Below are 23552 nucleotides of genomic sequence, written 5' to 3' on the forward strand. Positions count from 1 at the left end.
AAAATAAGGAAAAACATTGTATCTTACAGGTTAAATTCTGTTACAAATGATTTCTATGGGACTCTATAGTCCCCTTCAACAGCATTTAAATAACAAAAACTCCATTACTGAAAGAGCTTCAATACTCCTTTGGAGCTGGCTATTACAGAATTTATCCTGCATATAAGGTATGCATGAAAAACATCCTGGAGAGACTTGGAATACCTGCAAACATGAAATTGTTTCTTTAAGTTGCACTTATTGGTCTGGAATCCCCTTGACTGGGGTTCAATTACAACTTGAAGCTTGTCACCTTAGGGTAGAAGAACAATTTAAAGCCAAAGGGCACTTTGCTGTAGTTAATTCATGTGGCTTCAAGTACATTTCAGAAGTTTCTCCTCCATGCCAAAGACCTATTGAGAATTAAGGAACACATGAAACTTTCTAACCGAGTCCTAAGAATCTAGGTAATCATTACAGTTTCTATATACTGTTTTCTTAAAGCCACAAATTTTATTATAGAAAGGAGAAAGGTCATGGCATCGACAGATCAAGCACAAGACTTCTAAAATACTAAATTGTTTCTCTCTTGCTTCACAACCAATTATATCAGGGGGCTGCAAAATCATACAGAACCATAACAAAACTGTTAGTGTTTTGCATCATGTCCAATAAAGAGCAATATTTTTGCCTGAGTCTCCCATTTACCTTTATCTAGAGCTATTATTCTTGAACTTTCCATAAAAATTTCTTCTCAAATAATTTAATAATTCTAACAACTTAGAAGGGCAGTGTGAAGACCTGAATATTTCACCCAAGCAATGAAGGCAACAAAACTCCTTTAAACCTGCTCTCCTGCCCAAATTTTATACACTAAAAGAATCCTTTCTCCTTCCCTTCTGCAGGGGTACCCAAAAGAGAGTGGCATTTCTTGGCCACCACAAGTTTTGGGTTGGATCCTCTCTGTTCTTCAATGTTCTGACAAAGATCCTGGGCCTGTATATAGCTCATGCCTCTGGTAATTCAGTTTTGTTCTCAATGAGAGAGATCTCTAGCACAGGTAAGAGCAGCTGAAAGGCATCCTGCATATAGGAAGCACTGTTTGATGCCTCCAGAAATACTGCAGTGACTAGGGGATTAAGGATGTCTGCCTTTTCTTTGACCCCAGCAGTTGTTAGGCAAGTGGTGAACTCTTTAGACAGAGAAGACAACTCTTTACACAACACAATTGTCATCTGGGAAAAAGTTCTGCTTCTTTCTATGGCTGTCACTTCCTGCTTCTGGCCATGCAGAACCAGAGCCGCTGTTTTGTGAAACAGCGTCAGCTCTGCTAGGCTCCGGATTGCAAATGCATGGATATCCTCTATTGAATTTTTACTGATTTGCTCAATTTTTTCTGTTTCCAACTGTTTCTCTCCATCTTCCTTCTCTTCTGATGGCTTGGCCAGAGATGTACTGATCCATTCGTAGGCAGTATTCCTTGCCTTGGTAAGTTTCTCAGGTTTGGAGGAGACATGCAGCTGGGAAAATAGCTCTGTTATTTCTTTGGTAAAGTCTTCGTCATCTTTTTTCTATTCTTCCTCTTCCTCACAGAACTCTGCTAGAGAAAATGCTTCCTTGAGTTGCTCCAATTCAAGTTTTAGAGTCTGTAGTTCTTCTCCACTTAAAGAATTAAGAATAGATTTCACCTTTATTTCACTTTCTCGTGAAAGCATCTCCAGAGCTTCCAGATGCGAAAGGCCTTGAAATTCATCAAAAAGGAGCCCATAATGAGTTTTCTTGTCCGTTTCCAAGGTAACCTCATTGGAGGTCCGTAGCTCTTCTTTCTCCTTTGCCTTTCGTAAAACCTGAGACAATGTAGAATTCCGGTTCATCAGACCCTTGGTTCTTTTAAATCCAGGATCCCCTTCTGCTATTACATCCATTGTCTTTTTCCCAATGAATTCTAAGGCATCCAAACCCCCAATGATCACGCTCTTTCCTGTGGTTTGAACAGCAGTAGAGATGGTTGAAAATACACCAAATGGCTCAATCAATGAGGAGGAGTTTGCATTCTCATTGGCATTTGTCTCTCCTGCTGCATACTGGACTTCAGTTGAAATTTCACTGGGACTAGGAATTCCAAGAGAAGTCTCTGCCTTCTCAATGACATTTGAAATACCTTGTCTTACTGTAGCTACTGTAGCTGAGGCTGAAGAGAGCAAGCACTTGCCCCAGCTGCCCCAATATCCCCATCCAGTCTGAGGTACATCTTTGGAAACAGTCTCCTGTTCTTCCCAGTAGGCAGAAAAACAAAAGGCAAAAGAAAAGGGAAAAAAATAAAAAATAAGAGAGAATACAGAGAAGGTATCTAATTAGCTTTGTCTACAGCCTGTGATGCCTCAACAGGGAGAACTTCTTAAGTCTCAAGGTCACTGGAAGGTTTGGACTCTGGTCTTTTCCTAGTGATAGCTGCAAGCTCTGATTTATTCTCTGGCTTGGGACTTTGGTCAACAAAGAATTCTCAGCCAGATCACAGTTCCCATCTTCAAGGGTGGAGTCTCAATATCATCTTTCTTTTTTTACGTTTTTTTTTAAATTTTTATTTATTTATGATAGTCACACACACACACAGAGAGAGAGAGAGAGAAGAGAGAGGCAGAGACACAGGCAGAGGGAGAAGCAGGCTCCATGCACCGGGAGCCCGACGTGGGATTCGATCCCGGGTCTCCAGGATCGCGCCCTGGGCCAAAGGCAAGCGCTAAACCGCTGCGCCACCCAGGGATCCCTCAATATCATCTTTATCTGACATGATTAGATCATTGCCGCCGCTGCCGCCGCCGCCGAGGAACCCTGAATAAAGTTACTTTTATTGACTTGCTAGTTCAGATCTCAAGGAGATATTACATTTTGTCATTTTAGAGCAGAATATTACTAATTCATATTAATATTCCTCATAAAGGAATAAATTTTAGCTCTGGGTTTTCATTAAAAATACTGCTTTACTTGTCTCATCTTCATAAATCAATTAGAACTATTCTTTAATAACCCTCTAATTTGGGCCATTAAAAAATAATGTATGTCTTGAAAAGAAAGTGAGGTTCTTTGTTTAAAACATCATTTTATCAAGAGAGTTTAACCTCACACTCCTTCAAAATATTTACCAGTATTTTCTCATGAGGATCTTTCATTTCTCAGTTTTAATTTCATGAATTTAAAATCAATGTTGACAGTACTGAATCATATGCTCTTGCAGCTAGGAAACTTCACATCAGAGGATGGTGAAAATGAGGCTGCAGTAACACAAAAAATAAAGAAAACACAGTGATGATGATAGAAACGTCCCTTGCCTGTTTGCTGAAGACTTAAGCATATAATCTTACAATATTTGGTAGGGAAAAGGACTGTTTTGTCTATTTGTCTCTTCTCCATGTATTATTCATTTTAAAAATACCCCTTCCTTCTCATTGAGCATTAGCCAGAACCCATTTCATTAAGAGGAAAATGTGTAACAGAGCATTTTCATCTGCCCTGATCTCTATGTTTGGGTTTTTTTTTTTTTCTAAACTATATCTTATCATGAATTTATTATCAGATAAATGGGAACAGATCTACTTTTTTGTTACTCAAATACAAAGAAGATGATGTTAAAGAGGAAAAAAGTAAGACTACTTTTATGTCATTAATGGGTGGATTATGGAAACCAATTCTTAAGTAGGACTGTTTGGGCTTCCCAGTAATGACTGTTTCATATTTGTGATAAAGCACCTCTGGGGTTTTCTTGTTTCTTTACTTTGGAATAATAATTAATCTTCTCTTGATTTTTCTCAAAATAGATGTAAAAATATTGAGACTATAAGTACCCATGTGTAAGGGACCACCCTGAACTGAACTTTGCAGTCCTTGAAATTTGCAAAAGCAATGAATAATTCTTACCCGTGTTTTTTTTGGAGATTGCTGCTACTCATGTATTCAAATATTCCTCAGATTTCCCATTTTCATTCCCTTGCAGTTAGCATATTTCACCATGCTCTGTACACTGACATCTAGTTGGTGATGATTTTGCCTTCCTAGACTCTACCAGCTGTTTCTCCACAGTTCCCTCCCTGGTCCATATGCCACAAGGCAGAGGATATTGTCCAGTAAATCCACAGCCCAAACCCACATGTGTGGTGTATTGTCAATTTCACCTCCCAGATCCTTTCTGTTCATTTATACTTCAGTTTCTAGAAGAGGATTGTAATGATGACAATGAAGGTGAAATTGACCTTTATGATAGTAACAAACTAAATATGCCCTTTCCAGCCTGAGTGGCTCAGTGGTTTAGCGCCGCCTTCAGCCCAGGGTGTGATCCTGGAGACCCGGAATCAAGTCCCACATGGGGCTCCCTGCATGGAGTCTGCTTCTCCCTCTGCCTGTGTCTCTACCTCTCTCTCTTTCTCTCTCTCTCTCTGTGTCTCTCATGAATAAATAAATAAAATATTTAAAAAATATGCCCTTTCGTGTATATAAGGCACATTGTAAATCCTAAAGATAAATCATATTATTTATACATTATCTCCATCTTAAGAAATGTGCATTTTTATGATGGTATCGTACAATGAAAACAGATGTGTTCATCCTTCCTTTTTTCCCCCTGTAATCTGTGCCACCCACAAGGTCATAATGCCCAAATTTGCACTGGGATCTGGCAAAGAGTTTCCTCCGTCATTATATTCTCCATTTCTCTGACCACTGGCTTGAGTACAATGACCTTAGCATTCTTCACTAGTTCGCAGTCCATTTGAAAACACTGTGTGCCATATGATTATTCATGATTCAGATAATTGCAGAATGACACAACGTCTAAAGTGATTGCTTCCTTGATCAAGTTTTTAAGGGAAATTTTAGCCGTGTTAACTTTCTCCTGAGGAAACCGCAGCCTTCGCTTTAGTTCTAAATGGCCCTTGAGTGGTAATTTTTCCAAATGAATGTTCATATTTCACTTTGACATTTCTTATTCCATTTATGTTTTGTTTTGCTTGCCTCTTTCTTTTATTTTGATTTCCTGATTTGCCTACTTATCTTTTCTTTCCTCTTTCACAGTGTGGTATGTCTCTTAGAGTATGACTTGTTTCAGAATTTTCTTTCATGTTATTTTCTCTGTGATTTATGTCATTATAATCAGAATTCCAAGTCACTTTGAAGGTATCTATTTTTCTCCAGTTTTAAAATGAGATTTTTGTGCTTGATTCATTAGGCAAGCCAGGTATCATCTGAACACCAGCCACTCCAAGAACCTTATTTGAGGAGGGTCTCCTAGGTCAGCCGCTGATGACCAAAATTCTGCACCCTGCTATCCTAAACAGTGATGTGTGAGTCAGGTGAAGAGCGTGATCAATCTTATGAATTGATGTGGCAATGGTAATAGGAATCATGTCCTGCTGGCCAGAGGGAAAAAGATCGGGGTCTTTAAAGCCAGAGACTGTCAGAAGGAATCCCAGAGGGAAGACAATCCCAGAGGGAAGACAATTAGAGACAAGACCCCAGAAGGGTCTCTAATTCTGTATATGTAGTGCACAAATCTAGGATTAATCCCAGACATGTATGGGACTGTCCTAAACCAACTGTTGGAACAAATACAAAAAGAAGAAGAAACAGAACTTATAATATGCATCTAAGAGGGGAGATTGCCTTCTAAAACAAAACAAACATTCTTCAGAGCATTGTAACAGGACTAAAAGCATAGGCTAATAGTCACAAAGTCCAAGATACAATTCAAAATTACTCAAAATAGAGCAGCGGGCTTTGGTGCAGACATGGCCAAGTCCAAGAACCACACCATGCACAACCAGTCATGAAAATGGCACAGAAATGGCATCAAGAAGCCCTGGTCACAAAGATACAAATCTCTTAAGGGGGTAGACCCCAAGTTCCTGAGGAACACGTGCTTTGCAAAGAAGCACAACAAGAAGGGCCTGAAGAAGATGCAGGCCAACAATGCCAAGGCCATGACTGCACGTGCTGAGGCTATCAAGGCCCTTGTCAAGCCCAAGGAGGTTAAGCCCAAGATCCCAAAGGGTGGCAGCCACAAGCTCAATTGACTTGCCTACATTGCTCACCCCAAGCTCGGGAAACGTGCTCATGCCTGCATTGCCAAAGGTCTCAGGCTCTGCCGACCAAAGGCCAAGGCCAAGGCTCAAACCAAGGCCCAGGCTGCAGCTGCAACCCCGGCTCCAGCTCCTGCTTCTACTCCTGCAGCGCAGTGTAGAGGCTTCTGCCTGCCAGTGTGAGGACGGAAGGACTGGTATGACCCCTGGGCTTCTGTCGGCATGGGCCTGGTGTCCTCCTGTGCTATTTTATTTGTACAAATAAACCTGCGGCAGGATCTGTCAAAAAAAAAATTACTCAAAATATAAAGAACTGGGAAAATGTAAGCAATTCTAAGAGATAAATACATAGAAGCCAAACCCAAGATTAAGAAATGGTATTGAAACTGTTGTAGACACAAATAGAAGCTCTTATAAGTTATAAATATATTTTTCTATATTATATTTATAACATTATAAAATATAAATCTGACCCATAAGGTAAGAAAGATGCACTAAAAATGAATGAAAAGATAGGATTTCTCTGTAGAAAAACAGAAGTTATAAAACATAACCAAATGGAAAATTTAGAACTGAAAATTTTTACAACTGAAAATTAAAATCTTCCTCAATGGGCTCAGTAGTGAATGGAGATGACAGAAGAGGAATAATCTACAAACTTGATGATTGGCCAATAGAGAAACAGAAATTAGATTGAAAGAAATGACAGAGCCTCAGGTTCCTACCAGATAATATCAGAAGGTCTAAAGTACATATAATTATCATAAGAGAAGAAAAAAATGGGGGGGGGAATTTTTGGAAAAATTAGTAGCCATAAAACTAACCCAATGTGACAAAAGATACATATTTATCAATTTTGAAGTTCAGCAAACCCCAAATGGGATAAATGCAAAGGAAATTATGCTTAAACAAATCATAATAAAACTACTGAAACCCAAAAAGAAAAAAAAGCTACTGAAACCCAAAGATAAAATATTTTGGAAGCAGCTAGAGACAAATGATACATTGATATGAGAAAATAATTATTTGAATGACCATAGGTTTTTTTCATCAGTAACAATGGATATCACAAGGCAGCCAAAGTATCTTTAAAGTGCTATATTTTTTTAAATCCTACTAACCCACCATTCTATATCCTTCAAAAATATCTTTGATTGAAGTTGAACTAAAAGAAATATTTGCAAGCATAGTTGCTCTACAGGATAAGCTAAATAAAGTACTTCAGAATTGAAGGTATGATGGAAACTTGCATGTGTAGAACCTAAAGGATGGCACAGAAATGGTAAATGTATGAGTAACTAGAAAACATTTATTTTATTCCTTCTCAAAATTTCTTTAAAATACACATGACTGTTTTTTTAAAATTACAACACAGTGTATTGGGAGTTTTCTGTGTAGAGATGTAATATCTCCAACAATGACGGTGGTGTAAATGACCAATACGGTATTAAAGGTTTGACAATTTACATGAAATGATACTACATATTAATTCTAGGTAGGTTGTAAAAGGTCAGATACAGACATTAATTTTCCTGGGATAACAATGAAAAAAGTAATTCAAAGACATACTGCCAAAATTCCAATTGATACATTAGAATACTAATGTTATAGTAGTCAAACAATTTTTTTAAAAGCAAGAGAGGTGCCTAGGTAGCCTAGTTGGTTGAGCATACAACTCTTGGTTTGGGGTCAGGTCACGATCTCAGGGTTGGAGGATGGAGCCCCACGTCAGGGTGGGGGGGTGTCCACACTCAGCAGGGAGTCTGCTTGAGATTCTCTCTTTCCTTCTTCACTTGCCCTACTCTTCTCTCTAAAATAAATAAATGAATCTTTTTTTAAAAAATTGATAATCTAAACAATCAAGTTAAAAGGCAAAGACTGACATAGTGAATACAGAACAAGTCCCATTACATGTTTTCTAACGTAAGAGAACTAAAAAGGGAGTAAGGGAGTGAAAGAGATATACCATGTAAAGAGTGAGTATAAGACATCTCAAGTTGCTGTTTTAATATTAGATAAAGCAGACATAAAGATGAAGTGTTTGCCACAGCAGGATAGATTTTTCACAATGATAAAAGCACAAAACTTCGTCAGGAAGGCAATTTGATATTGATAACAAATATCACTGTGTATGCAACTAATCACATGGCCTCAAATGCATGAGGAAAAATTGAGAGAAATAAAGGGAGCTACCTACAATTTCACAAGCATAGTGAGATATTTTAACATCCTCTCCAGAAATTAATAGTAGAAGACATTAGACAACATGGTAGATTTAAGCAATGCTATCAAGGACTTTCTTTTAATTATTAGGTACGGAGCTCTACATCCCAAACTGTAGAACAATTTTCTCCATGCACATGACACACCAACATAAGCCATATACTGGGACATAAAATGAATCTCAATAACTTGAAGAGGATCAAAATTAAACAGAGTTGTTTTTTCAGACCACAAACAACTAGAGTAGAATCTATTAAAATAATATACCTAGGAAGGAAAGAAAGGAAATAAGAGAATATATAAAGAAAACTAATCTGACAACTATATAGAAAATTAATGAAGCCAAAAACTGTTTCTCAAGATCAAAAATAACAATTCTTAGCTAGATCTACAAAAAAAAAAAAAGACAGAGAAAAGCAAATCACCAATATCAAGATTTAAAAATGGGTTGTTTTTGGGTCTGCATGTAATGAGCTTGGAAGTTGCCACTCCATCTTAACAAGTAAATGGCTCCACAGACTGAAAAATCAACAGCTCTGCCTGGATCCACAAGAGAAGGGGAAGGCACAGGAAAACCACAGTCGCCAAGATTGGAGAGACAGACAGACGAATACAAGGAGTCATAGATTACTAAAGCAGAGATGCACAAGTGGAAACTGCTGCAAGAACCAGTGCTGGGGTAGGAAAACCTTACCTCTTATTAAATAAGTGCTGGAAACTCAGTGTGGACAACTCAGAGAGTTAAAAACTCCAGGGTGATCCAGTCATGGGGGAAAGGGGGATGCGGAACTCCACAATAGTATGAAATTTATCATCAGAACTCCTTCTTATTCCCATACTAAATATCTGAGATCTCCTTGTTTCCAAAAGATAGGGAAGGGAAAGGATTATTCTATTCTATTCTATTCTATTCTATTCTATTCTATTCTATTCTATTCTATTCATTATTTTTTTCTAGTTTTGAGTTTTTACTTAAATTCCAGGTAGTTAACATACAGTGTAATGTTAGTTTCAGTAGTAGAATTTAGTGATTCATCACTTGAATACAATACCCAGTGCTCATCAACAGCTAGTGCCCCCTTTAGTACCACTCACCCATCTAACCCATTTCTCTGTCCCTCTCCTCCAGCATCTCTCAGGTTGTTCTCTATAGTTATGGCTTGCCTCTCTTTTTTCCCACCTAGGTTCATCTGTTCTTTCTTAAAATCCACATGAGTGAAATCATATGGTATTTGCCTTTCTCTGTCTGACTTATTTCACTTAGCATAGTACTCTCTAGCTCCATCCACATTGTTGCAAACGTCAAGACTTCAACTTTCTTATGGCTGAGTATATTCCATTATGTGAGTGTGTGTGTGAGTGTGTGTGTGTGTGTGTGTGTGTGTTTATCACATTGTCTTTATTCATTCGTCAGTTAATGGATGGACATTTGAGCTGTTTCATAATTTGGCTGTTGAAAATGCTGCTCTACACATTGGGATGCATGCATCCCTTTGAATTAGTATTTTTGTATTCTTTAGGTAAATACCTAGTAGTGCAATTACTGGATCATAGAGTAGTTCTATTTTTAACTTTTTGAGGAACTTCCATACTGTTTTCCAGAGTGGCTACACCAGTTTGCATTCCCATTAACAGTGCAAGAGGGTTCCCCTTTCTCTACATCCTCACCAACACCTGTTGTTTCCTGTGTTGTTAATTTTAGCCATTCTGACAAGTGTGAGGTGGTATCTCATTGTAGTTTTGATTTGTATTTCCTTGATAATGAGTGATGTTGAGCATCTTTTCATGTGTCTGTTGGCCATCTGGATGTCTTCTTTGAAAGAATATCTGTTTATGTCTTCTGCCCATTTTTAAATTAGATCATTTGGGATAGATGTTGAGTTCACTAAGTTCTTTACAGATTTTGGGTACTAGCCCTTTATCAGATATGCCATTTCATATCTTCTCCCATTCTTTAGGCTGCCTTGTAGTTTTGTTGATTGTTTCCTTTGCTGTACAGAAGCTTTTTATCTTGATGAAGTCCTAGTAGTTAAATTTCGCTTTTGTTTCTCTTGCCTCAGGAGACATATCTAGTAAGAAGTTGCTATGGCCCATGTCAAAGAGGCTGCTGCCTGTGTTCTCTTCTAGGAGTTTGAAGGTTTCCTGTTTCACATTTAGGTCTTTCATCCATTTTGAATTTATTTATTTTTTTTAATTACTTTTTTATTGGAATTCAATTTGCCAACATATAGCATAACACCCAGTGCTCATCCCATCAAGTGCCCTCCTCAGTGCCCATCTCACTCTTCTGCATGTTGCTGTCCAGTTTTCTCAACACCTTTTGTTGAAGAGACTGTCTTTTTTTCCATTGGATACTATTCCCTGCTTTGTTGAAGATTAATTGACCATATAGTTGTGGGTCCATTTCTGGGTTTTCTATTCTGTTCCGTTGATCTATGTGTCTGGTTTTGTGCCGCTGCCACACTGTCTTAATTCCCACAGCTTTGCAATATAACTTAGAGTCTGAAATTGTGATGCCTCCAGTTTTGCTTTTCTTTTTCAAGAGTGCTTTAGCTATTCAGGGTCTTTCTTGGTTCCATACACATTTTAAGATTGTTTATTCCAGTTCTGCGAAAAATGCTGGTGGTATTTTGATAGAGATTGCATTAAATGTGTAGATTGGTTTGGGTAATATAGACATTTTAACAATATTTGTTCTTCCAATCCATGAGCATGAGATGTTTTTCTATTTCTTTGTGTCCTCTTCAATTTCTTTCACAAGTGTTTTATAGTTTTGAGCACAGATCTTCACCTCTTTGTTAGGTTTATTCCTAGGTATCTTATGGGTTTTGGTGCAGTTGTGAATGGGATTGATTCCTGATTTCTCTTCCTGCTGCTTTATTATTGGTATATAGAAGTGCAACGGCTTTCTGTACATTGATTTTGTATCCTACTACTTTACTGAATTCGTGTATCAGTTCTAGCAATTTTTTTTTGGTAGAATCTTTTGGGTTTTCTAATAGAGTTTGATGTTATTTGCAAATAGTGGAAGTTTGACTTCTTCCTTGCTGATTTGGATGCCTTTTATTTCTTTGTGCTGATTGTTGAGGCTAGAGATTCCAGTACTATGTTAAGTAACAGTGGTGAAAGTGGACATCTCTGTCTTGTTGCTGGACCAAAAGGGAAAAGCTCTCAGTTTTTCCCCAGTGAGGATGATATTAGCTGTGGGTCCTTTATATATGGCTTTTAGGATGTTGAAGTATGTTTCATCTATCCCTACTTTGTTGAGGGTTTTTATCAAAACGGATGCTGTAGGGCACCTGGGTGGCTCAGGTGGCTAAGTGTCTGCCTTCAGCTCAGGTCCCAGGATTGAGTCCTACATTGGGCTCCCTGCTCAGTGGGGAGCCTGCTTCTCCCTCTCCCTCTGCTGCTCCCCCTGCTTGTGCTCTCTCTCTCTTTCTCTCAAACAAGTAAGTAAAATCTTTCAAAAAAAAAAAAAAAGAATAGATGCTGTACTTTATCAAATGCTTTTCCTACATCTATTGGTAAAGGTTCTTATCCTTTCTTTTATTAATGTGGTATATCATATTCACTGATTTGTGAATACTGAGCTACCCTCGCAACCCAGGAATAAATCCCACTTGACCATGGTGAACAATTCTTTTAATGTACTGTTGAATTCAATTTGCTAGTATCTTATTGAGAATTTTTTCATTTGTATTCATCAGGGATATTGGCCTGTAGTTCTCTTTTTTAGGGGGGTCTTTGTCTGGTTTTGGAATCAAGATAATGCTGGCCTCATAGAATGAGTTAAGAAATTTTCCTTCCTTTTCTATTTTTTGAAATAGCTTCAGAAGAATAGTATTAACTCTTCTTTAAATGTTTGGTAGAATTCCTTTGGGCAGCCATCAGACCCTGGGTTTTTGTTTGTGAGGAGATTTTTCAATTACTAATTCAATTTCTTTGCTGGTTATAGGTCTTTTCAAGTTTTCTATGTCTTCCTGCTTCTATTTTAGTGGTTTATACATTTCTAGGAATTTATCCATTTCTTCCAGGATGCCCAGTTCATTGGCATATAATTTTTCATAATCTCTTATAATTATTTGTATTTCTGTGGTGTTCATTGTGATCTCTCCTTACTCATTCATGATCTTATTTATTTGGATCCTTTTTCTTTTGTTTTTGATAAATATGGCTAGGGGTTCATCAATTTCATTTTTTCAGGGGCACCTGGGTGGCTCATTGGTTGAGCATCTGTGTTTGGCTCAGGTCATGATCTTAAGCTCCTGGGATCGAATCCCACATCAAGCTCCCCACAGCGAGCCTGCTTCTCCCTCTGTCTATGTCTCTGCCTCCCTCTGTGTCTCTAATGAGCCTCCCTCTGTGTCTCTCGTGAATAAATAAATAAAATCTTTAAAAAAAATATTTTTTCAAAGGATCAGTTCCTCATTTCATTGATCTGTTTTACTGTTTTTTTTGTTTCTATATCATTTATTTATGTTCTAATATTTATTATTTTCTTCCTTCTGCTGCTTTTGCCTCTCTTTGTCATTATTTTACTAGCTCCTTCAGGCATAAGGTTAGGTTGTGTATTTGAGATTTTTCTTCTTCTAAGGTTGACCTGTGTTGCTATACACTTTCCTCTTAGACTGCTTCTGTTCCATCCCCAAGGTTTTAGACCATCGTGTTTTCGTTTTCATTTCTTTCCATGTATTTTTAATTTCTTCTTTAATTTACTAGTTGACCTATTCATTCGTTAGTAGGATGTTTTTTAACCTCCATGTATTTGAGGTCTTTCCACATTTTTTCTTGCGACTGACTTCAAGATTCATAGCACTGAATATGCATGGTATGATCTCAATCTTTTTGTACTTGTTGAGGGCTGATTTTTAACCTAGTACGTGGTCTATTCTAGAGACTGTCCCATGGTCCCATGTATACTTGAAAAGAATGTGCATTCTGCTGCTTTAGGATGAAATGTTGTAAATATTATCTACTAAGTCCATCTGGCCCAGTGTATCATTCAAAACCATTGTTTCCTTGTTGATTTTCTGCTTAGATGATCTGTCCATCGATGTAAGTGATGTTAAAGTCCCCTACTAGTATTGTATTATTATCAATGAATTCCTGTATGCTGTTATTGTTTTGTATATTTGGGTGTTCCCAAGTTGGGAACATAAATATTTACAATTGTTAGATCTTCTTGTTGGAGAGACTCTTTATTATGATACAGTGCCTTTCTTCATTTTTGTTGCAGTCTTTGGTTTAAAATCTAGATTGTCTCTCAAAAATGGTTTAAAGACCATATGAGACAGGAATCCATAAAAATCCTGGAGAAGAACAGAGGTAGCAATGTCTTTGACCTTGGCTTCAGCAACTTCTTGCTAAACACATCTAGCAAGGCAAACAAAAGCAAAAGGAAGGGAAACAAAAGCAAAAATGAACTACTCGGACTTCATCAAGATAAAAAGCTTTTGCACAACAAAGGAAACAGTCGACAAAACTAAAAGGCAACTGACAGAATGGGAGAAGATATTCACAAATGTCTTATCCAAGAAAGGGCTAGTATTCAAGATCTCTAAAGAACTAATTGAATTCAACACCCAAAAGACTTACTGAACTCAACACCCAAAAAACAAGAATCCAGCCAAAAAATGGACTGAAGACATGAACAGACATTTCTCCAAAGAAGACATACAAGTGACCAAAAGCCACATGAAAAAAAATGCTCAACATCATTCAGTACCAGGGAAATACAAATCAAAATCACGATGAGATACCACCTCATACAGGTCTGAATGGCTGAAATTACTAACAGAGGAAACAACAATATTTTGGCAAAAATATGGAGAAAGCGGAACCCTCTTCCACTGTTGGTAGAAATGCAAACTGGTGTAGCCACTGTGGAAAAACAGTATGGAGGGTCCTCAAAAAGTTAAAAATCCGGGCAGTCCGGGTGGCTCAGCGGTTTAGCTCCGCCTTCAGCTCAGGGTCTGATCCTGGAGTCCCAGGATCGAGTCCTGCATCAGGCTCCCTGCAGGAGCCTGCTTCTCCCTCTGCCTATGTCTCTGCCTCTCTCTCTCTCTCTGTCTCTCATGAATAAATAAATAAAATCTTTAAAAAAGTTTCTTCAAAGTTAAAAATAGAACTACCCTATATCCCAGCAATTGGACTTCTAGATATTTATCCAAAGGATACAAAAATAATGATTCAAATGGGCACATGCAACCGAATTTTCTTACAGCAATGTTCACAATAGCCAAAATGTGGAAAGAACCTTACATGTCCATCAACAGATGAATGGATAAACAGGATGTGGTATATACATACAGTGGAATATTACTCAGCCATCAAAAAGAATGAAATTTTGCCATTTGCAACTAGAGGATATTATGCTAAGTGAAGTCAGTCAGTCAGAGAAAGACAAAATACCATGTGATTTCACCCATATGTGGAAATTAAGAAACAAAATTGGTGAACATAGAGGAAAGGAGGGGAAAATAAAATAAGATAAAAACAGAGGGAGGCAAACCGTTAGAGACCCTTAACTATAGGAAAAAACTGAGGGTGGTTGGAGGGGAGGAAGGTGAGAGAATGGGATAATAGGCTGATAGGCATTAAGGAGGGTACTTGGTATAATGAGCACTGCGTATTATATGCAACTGATGAATTCCTAAATTCTACTCCTCATAAAACTAATATAAACTAATAATACACTATGTGTTAACAAAATTGAAATAAAAATTCTTTAAAATTAAAAAATATAATCTAATTTGTCTGATATAAGTATTGCTACTTCAGCTTTCTTTTGACGTCATTTTCATGAACAATATTTCTCCATCCCCTCACTTTCAATCTGCAGGTGTCCTTAGGTCTAAAATGAGTCTCTTGTAGGCAGCCTATAGATGGGCCTTGTTTTTTTGTTTTGTTTTGTTTTGTGTTTTGTTTTTGTTTATGGGGTGGGGGAGAGAGAGAATTTTAAGCAGACCTCATGCTCAGTGGGGCTCAATCTCATGAACCTGAGATCATGACATGAGCTAAAATCAAGAGTCTGACCCCTTAAAAAAAAAAAAAAAAGAGTCTGACCCCTTAACCAAATGAGCCACCCACGCACCTGGCTCTTGTTTTTTGGTTTTTGTTTTAATACATTCTGTGTCTTTTGATTGGAGCATTTAGTCCATTTACAATCAGGGTAATTATTGATGAATATAAATTTAGTGCCATTTTATTACTTGTGTTGTTATTGTTTCTGGAGATTTTCTCCATTCTTTTCTAGTCTTTTTCCCACTCAAAGAGTTCCTTTTACTGTCTCTTGCAGGGCTGGTTTAGTGGACATGAATTCCCTTAGTTTTTGTTTGAGAAACTCTTTATCTCTCCTTCTATTCTGAATGACAGCTTTGCTGGATAGAATATTCTTGGCTGCAGATTTTTCCCATTCAGTATGTTGAATATACCATGCCATTCTCTTCTGGCCTGCCAAATTTCTGCTACTAACTTTGTCTTACCATGTAAGCCAGGGACTTCTTTTGTCTTGCTGCTTTTGGGATTTTTTTTTTATCTCTGTATTTTGCCAATTTAACTACATATACCTTAGTTTTGGCTGGCTTTTGTTGATTCTGATGGGAGTTCTCTGTGCTTCCTTGATTTTGATGTTTGTTTTCTTCCCCAGATTGGGGACATTTTCAGATATAATTTCCTCAAGTAAACCTTCTGTCCCCTCTCTCTCTTTTTCTGGGACTTCTATGATACAAATGTTACTATCTTTCCATGAAATCACTGTATTCCCTAAGTCTACTTTCATGATCCAAGATTTTTCTTTCCCTCTTCTTGTCAGCTCCATTATTTTCCATACTTCTGTCTTCTGTTACCACTTATTCATTCATCTACTTCTTCCATACTCATGGTCAATGCAACCAGGAGGTTTTAAACCTCAGTTATTGCATTTTTCATTTCAGCCTGATTGATTTTAAGCTCTTTTATCTCTGCGGTAAGGGACTCTGGAAGCCCAGCTAGTATCTGTATGATTTAAAATCTGGATCAGGCATATTACTTATATCTACAATCTATTTCAATTAGATCCCTGGCTATGGCCTTTTCTTGTTCTTTCTTTTGGGATGAATTCCTCTGTCTTGGCATTTTGTCTAGGTCTCTTCTTCTGTGTGTTAGGAAAGCCTGTTTTATTTCCTCCTCCTGAGAGTAAGGGCTTTATGAAGAAGTGGTCATATAATGTCCAGGGCCTAATGCTTGAGGAAGTATCTCTGGTGTGTACTGCATGCATTCTGATGCTGTGTTATGGCTACTCTTTCTCTCAAGTCAGTATTCTGCAAGGTTTCTCCTTGCATGCATGGGGTGTGTTTGGACCTTGGCTAGAGTGTGGAGAGTTTAGCTAGGTGTGCTCTGATCTGCTTGTTAAAAGAGACTTGGAACTATTTCCACTAGAGCTGAAGCTTTGCAGAACTCTAGGTCAGTAGGTGTGATGTACATGGGGGTTTGTGCTGGTCTTCTGGGGAAGAGACCTACTGCACTGGTTCTCAGGTACACTTGCCCAAGAAAAGCAGTACCAGCAGAGTGCAGGGTAGCAGGGCTTGGTGTAAGCAATTTAAACAACTAGAGTTGGTGCTGTGCTGTTTACTGAAGTTGATTTATGCTGAGTGGTCGGGAAGTAATGGCACGAGACAGCTCCTTTGTCCCTGGGGAGGGGAGTTTGTGTTTGCTGCTGTCGTGGAAGTCCTCCCAGAAGCCTATATAATTTTCCCATTGTGTATTGCAAGTGTTTTTCAGATTGCTGTTTTCACACTATCTGTGCCCAGGTTGCTTGCCTGCCTGGAGCAGCACGTACACTTTGGGTTCAATCCCAGCCAGGCAGGCTGAGCCTTAAAACTCAAACTTTAGAGACCTGAATTGGTCCTTTGAGAGAGGGTCTCTCTGCACTGATGCAGGTTTAACCCAGAAGGGTGGTCCCAGCATAGTCCAGGAGCATGGAGTTTGGAGTAAAGCACAGCAAATGGCTTGTGTCCAGGTCAGCAGGTGTCTCTGCACCTGTGCTGAGGGGAAGGGGAGGAAATAGCACTCATTGGCTCCTTTGTCCTTGCATCTCTCAGATATGCTGCCAGAAGGGCCAACTATCTCTCCCAGTGCATCCCAGGGGCTCCTCAGATCATGCTGCCCGCTACCAGGCTTCTGCCCTCCTCCACAGGAGCACCACAGTGCACCAGGTTCAACACCAGCCACAGCACAGAATTCTAAAACCCCAGTCTTTGAGTTCTGCTGGCTATAAAAACTCACAATAATCAGCCCCTCTCATTTCCTCAGTCATTGGCTTTGAGGAATTGTTTTCCTTGAGCCATCTCCTGTGCACTGCTGTCTCTCTCTCTCTCTCTCTCTCTCTCTGGTTCTCTCTCTCTCTCTCTCTCTCTCTCCTCTCTGTGATCAGGGCCCTTTCCCTTTGGCTGCACCTGTGATCCTTTTCTCCCCCAAACAATGTCCCCACACCGCCTACCTTCCACAATGTGCCCTCCTCTCTTCTACTAGTTGTACAGTTTTTTCTGTCAGTTCTCAGGTCAATTTCTTGGGTATTCAGAATGACTTAATGTTTATCTAGCTGTGTTGGAAGGATGAGGCAAGTCTAGGGTCCTCATACTACCCTGCCAGCTTCACTCTGCCAAACATGATTTCATTTTTTTTTTCATTTTTTATTATACTTGGTATACAATATTTTTTTTTGGTATACAATATTATGCTACCTTGAGATACTATATGGCACTTCAGTGTTCACATACATTATGAAGTGATCACTATGATACATTTACCTTATCCCTGTTACTATACAAAGTTGTTACAATACTATTAACTATATTCTCCATGCTGTACATAGTATCCCCATGTTTAATTTATTTTATAACTGGAAGTTTGTACCTTTTAATTCTTTTTCCCTATTTTGCCCACCTCCACTCTCTCCCCTCTGGCATCAGCAGATAGTTCTCTGTATCTGTGAGTCCTTTTCTGTTTTATTTACTCCATTGTTTTGTTTTTTAGGTTCCACATATAAGTGAAATCACAAGGTATTTGGTCTTTCTCCGACTTATTTCACTTAGTATAATACCTGTAGGTCCATCCATATTGTTGAAAATGGTAGGATATCATTCTTTATTACTGCTGACCATTATATAAATATATACCACATCCTTTTTATCCATTCATCTATTGATGAACATGAGCTCTTCTATATCTTGGCTACTGTAAATAATGCTGCAATGAACATAGAGGTGCATATATTTTTCAAATGAGTATTTTCATTTATTTCATGCAAATTCCCAGAGGCAGAAGTTCTGGGTTATATGGAAGTTCTATTTTTAATTTTTGAGGAACCTCCATACTGTTTTCCATAGTGACTATGCCAATTTACATTTCTACCAAGAGTGCACAGGGTTCCCTTTGCTCCATATCCTTGCCAATACTTATTATTGTTTATCTTTTTGGTTTTTTCTTTTTTTTGTCTTTTTGTCTCATACTAATCTGACAGATTAATGCCTATCAGCCTATTATCCCATTCTCTCACCTTCCTCCCCTCCAACCACCCTCAGTTTTTTCCTATAGTTAAGGGTCTCTAACGGTTTGCCTCCCTCTGTTTTTATCTTATTTTATATTCCCCTCCTTTCCTCTATGTTCACCAATTTTGTTTCTTAATTTCCACATATGGGTGAAATCACATGGTATTTTGTCTTTCTCTGACTGACTGACTTCACTTAGCATAATATCCTCTAGTTGCAAATGGCAAAATTTCATTCTTTTTGATGGCTGAGTAATATTCCACTGTATGTATATATCACATCCTGTTTATCCATTCATCTGTTGATGGACATGTAAGGTTCTTTCCACATTTTGGCTATTGTGAACATTGCTATAAGAAAATTGACTCTTGCCACTTTTATTCAATATAGTACTGGAAGTCCTAGCCACAGCAATCAGACAAGAAAAAGATATAAAAGGCACCCAAGTTGGAAAAGAAGTAAAACTGTCACTATTTGCAGACAAGATGTTGTATATAGAAATCCCTAAAGACTCCACAAAAATACTATTAGAACTAATAAACTAATTCAGTAAAGTTACAAGATACAAAATTAATATACATAAATCTCTTGCACTTCTATACACTAACAATGAACTATCAAAAAGAGAAGTTCAAAAAACAATCCATTAGCTACACTTGTGGTGAGCATAGCATAACATATAAATTTGTCAAATATGTTGTACACTCAACATTCATATAACATGGTGTGTCAGCTATACTCAAATAAAAAAAATAAAATATAAAAAATATTTAAAGAAAAGAAAACAATCCTATTTACAATTGCATAAAAAATAATAAAATACCTAGGAATAAATTTAACTAAGGAGGTGAAAGACCTGTACTCTGAAAATTATGACACTGATAAAAGAAGCTTAAGATAATACAAATAAATGGAGATATACTGTACTCACAGATTGTTAAAATTCCCATACTACCCAAAGCAAATTTATAGATCCAATGCAATCCCCATCAATAGTCAAAGCAGTCTTGAGAAAGAACAAAGCTATTGGTATCACAGCCCCAGATTTCAAGCTATACTACAAAGCTATAGTAATCAAAACTGGATGGCACTGGCACAAAAACAGACACATTGATCAACAGAACAGAATAGAGTCCATAATAAATCTATGCTTACACGGTTGATTAAGCTTCAAGAAAGGAGTAAAAAAATATACAATGGAGAAAATAAATAGTGTTAGGAAATCTGGACGGCCATATGCAGAAGAATAAAACTGGACCACTATCTTACACTATATACAAAAGTAAACTCAAAATGGATTATAGGTTTAAATGTAAGAGTGAAAACCATAAAGTTCTTAGAAGAAAACATAGGTAGTATGTTCTTGGACATTTGTCAGAGGAATATTTTTTTGGCTCTGTCTCCTTGCAAGAGAAGCAAAGGCAAAAATAAACAAATGGGACTACATTAAACTAAAAAGCTTCTGTACAATGAAGGAAACCATCAACAAAACAAAAAGGCAAGCTACTGAATGGGAGAAGATATTAGCAAATAATATAACCAATAAGCAGCTAACACCTCAAATATGTTAAGAACTCACATAACTCAATATAACCCCCCCCACACACAAATAATCCAATTAAAAATTTGACAGAAGATTTGAACAGACATTTTACCAAAGAAGACATTGTCAATGGCTAACAGGTACATGAAAAGATGCTCAGAGTACAGGTCTTTCACCTCCTTAGTTAAATTTATTCCTAGGTATTTTATTATTTTTTATGCAATTGTAAATAGGATTGTTTTCTTTTCTTTAAATATTTTTTATTTGAGTATAGCTGACACACCACGTTATGTGAATGTTGAGTGTACAACATATTTGACAAATTTATATGTTATGCTATGCTCACCACAAGTGTAGCTAATGGATTGTTTTTTGAACTTCTCTTTTTGATAGTTCATTGTTAGTGTATAGAAGTGCAAGAGATTTATGTATATTAATTTTGTATCTTGTAACTTTACTGAATTAGTTTATTAGTTCTAATAGTATTTTTGTGGAGTCTTTAGGGATTTCTATATACAACATCTTGTCTGCAAATAGTGACAGTTTTACTTCTTTTCCAACTTGGGTGCCTTTTATATCTTTTTCTTGTCTGATTGCTGTGGCTAGGACTTCCAGTACTATATTGAATAAAAGTGGCAAGAGTCAATATCCTTGTCTTATTCCTGATCTTAGAGGAAAGCTTTCAGTTTCTCACTGTTGAGTATGATGTTAACTGTGAGTTTGTCATTTATGGCCTTTATCGTGTTGTGGTATGTTTCCTCTATACCCACTTTGTTGAGAATTTTTGTCCTAAGTGGATGTTGAATTTCGTCAAATGCTTTTTCAGCATCTGTTGATATAATCATATAATTTTTATCCCTCTTTTTTTTTTAATTTTATTTATTTATTCATGAGAGGCCCAGAGAGAGAGAGAGGCAAAGCACAGGGAGAAGGAGAAGCAGGCTCCACGCAGGAAGCCTGATGTGGGACTCGATCCCGGGTCCCCAGGATCACACCCCAGGCTGCAGGCGGCGCTAAACCGCTGCGCCACCGGGGCTGCCCTATCCCTCTTTTTGTTAACGTGAAGTGTCATGTTGATTGATTTGTGGATATTAAAAAAAAATAAAATACACCAAAGCACTCTGTTCTTCTTTATAAGTACTTTCCCCAGGGGAAACTAGCTAACCAGAGGATAAACTTCTTAGCATATTATCAGAGCCTAATTGACCTAGATAAGGAAAATGCCCAACTCAAGTTTACTCTAGGCACCCTGTCCCACTTTAGGAGAGAGAAAAACACTGAAAACCACTTGTAAAGTTCACAGTCCAGAAGCATGAACTTACTAAAAGACTGAGATCTAATCATAGAAATACAGAATGACCTCCCTCCCCTCATACTCCTGCATCACCAAAGGCTGGTTTACATCAGTTCCTTTTTTTAATTGAAATATATTAGATGTATAACATTATTTAAATTTAAGGTGTACAACATGTTAATTTGACATATTTTTATACTGTAATATGATTGCATTGTAGTAATAATTAGCTCTGCTCTTATGTATATAATCAGCCTTGTTTTAGTCTCTTAGCAAGTTTCTTGATTATAATACAATGTTGTTTATATCCACCTTGCTGTGCATTAGGGCTCTAGGGCTTATTTACTACCTGTTGTAAGTTTGTATCCTTAAATAATGTCAGTTTTGTATCTATTGAGATGATCATGTGATTTTTATTATTCACTCTGTAATGTAGTATATCATATTTATTGATTTCTGTATGTTGAACTATCCTTACATCACAGGAGTAATACCACTTTATCATGGTGTCTGATCCTTTTAATGAGCTGTTTAATTCAATTTCCTATTATTTTATTGAGGATTTTGCATTTTGTGTTCATCAAGATTACCCTGTGATTTTCTTTTGCAGTGTCTTTGGCTTTGGTATCAGGTAATGGTGGCCTCATAAGATGAATTTGAAAGTATTCCCTCTTCAATTTTTTGGAAGAGTTTGGTCTGTTTTTTTTTCCCCTGGAATTCTCTATTTGGGGGCTATAACTCTTACTTTACTTTTTGAATGTGGTGTCCTTTAGTTCTTTATCTATATTTAAAATGGCTGATATAAAGCCTGCATCTAATAAGTCAAATATATGTATTTCCTCAAGGACTGTCTATTAATTGCTTCCTGTTTTCCTACAAATGGAAAACATTTTTCTTTTTCTTTTTCTTCATTTATCATAACTTATTGTTGAAAAGTGAACAATTTAAATAATATAATGTAACAGACCTAGAAATCAAATTCTCCCCTTTACCAGAGATACTCTGTTACTGCTGCTTGTTTTTTATTTTGTTTCATTTCTTTTCAACTGGCTTTTCTAAACTAATTTGTTAATGTTTGCTTTCTTTGTCATTTGTAGCCATTGCATTCTCTGTTAGTTAGCTTAGTGGCCAATTATGTGTAGACAGAGATTATCTGAAATGCTTATGGCAAATCGAGGTCCAATAAAAAATACTAAATACATAAATAAATAAATTTGACTCGGGGGAAAAAGAACTCATAGGTTTCTCAGACTTTACTAAGTGGTTATGTGTGTATGCTGAGGCATGTACTCAAAGATTATCTTCTGCTGAGTTGACAACTGCCACAACCTTCCCTTCTAGCTTGCAAAGTGCCTCAAGGCACTGACATTCAAGGTCACTTGAGTCAGAGGCAAGAGCTTATGGACCAAGGTCTTTTCTGAAGATGTGCACAGACCTGGGCATATACACACTCAGATGCATGCACATGGCCTTCTAGATATCTGTGATGTTTTTGGAGCTCTTCAAAGTCACTATAGACATTTCATACTTTTTCTCGGAGCTTTGGGCTATTGTTTGCCCAGCTTTAATTCATTACCTCAGGAAGTTGCTAAATGAAACCATTATCTCTGAATAATCTTGACCGGTACCCTTTAGGAAGTGTCTTTTCTCATGAGAAGAGCTCAGTGTCAGGTCAAATAAAAACAGTTTTGCAGTGGAGTCTTCAGAGAACCATTAGGTGAAATGTAGGCAGGTCTCTGAGAATGATGTTTTGAAGGCACTCCAAACCCATTCTGCCCCTCCTGGGGCAGGCTCCTGGTTTACCCGGATTTGGGACTGTTGGCTTTCAAGGCTACTACAGATGTAGGAAGGGGACATGGGAGTAAGAAATTTTAAACCATTAAGCTTGCTGTTCTTATTGAAATTCTGCCTTTTTT

General features: G+C 37.5%; 1 protein-coding gene and 1 pseudogene across 1 annotated transcript; one reads left to right on the forward strand and one right to left on the reverse strand.

Annotated features, from left to right (window-relative positions):
- Window positions 1-497: 497 nt before the first annotated feature.
- Window positions 498-3825, reverse strand: LOC140611212 (protein FAM114A2-like). Its single transcript, XM_072788066.1, is given in 2 exon segments — window positions 498-2251; window positions 3822-3825. Coding segments are annotated over 2 exon segments (1269 nt in total). The 3' UTR covers window positions 498-986.
- A 1931-nt stretch (window positions 3826-5756) lies between these two features.
- Window positions 5757-6230, forward strand: LOC140611213 (large ribosomal subunit protein eL29 pseudogene; annotated as a pseudogene).
- The last annotated feature ends 17322 nt before the right edge of the window (window positions 6231-23552 follow it).

The sequence above is a fragment of the Canis lupus genome, chromosome 19 (genome assembly GCF_048164855.1).
Source record: "Canis lupus baileyi chromosome 19, mCanLup2.hap1, whole genome shotgun sequence".
NCBI lineage: Eukaryota > Metazoa > Chordata > Mammalia > Carnivora > Canidae > Canis > Canis lupus.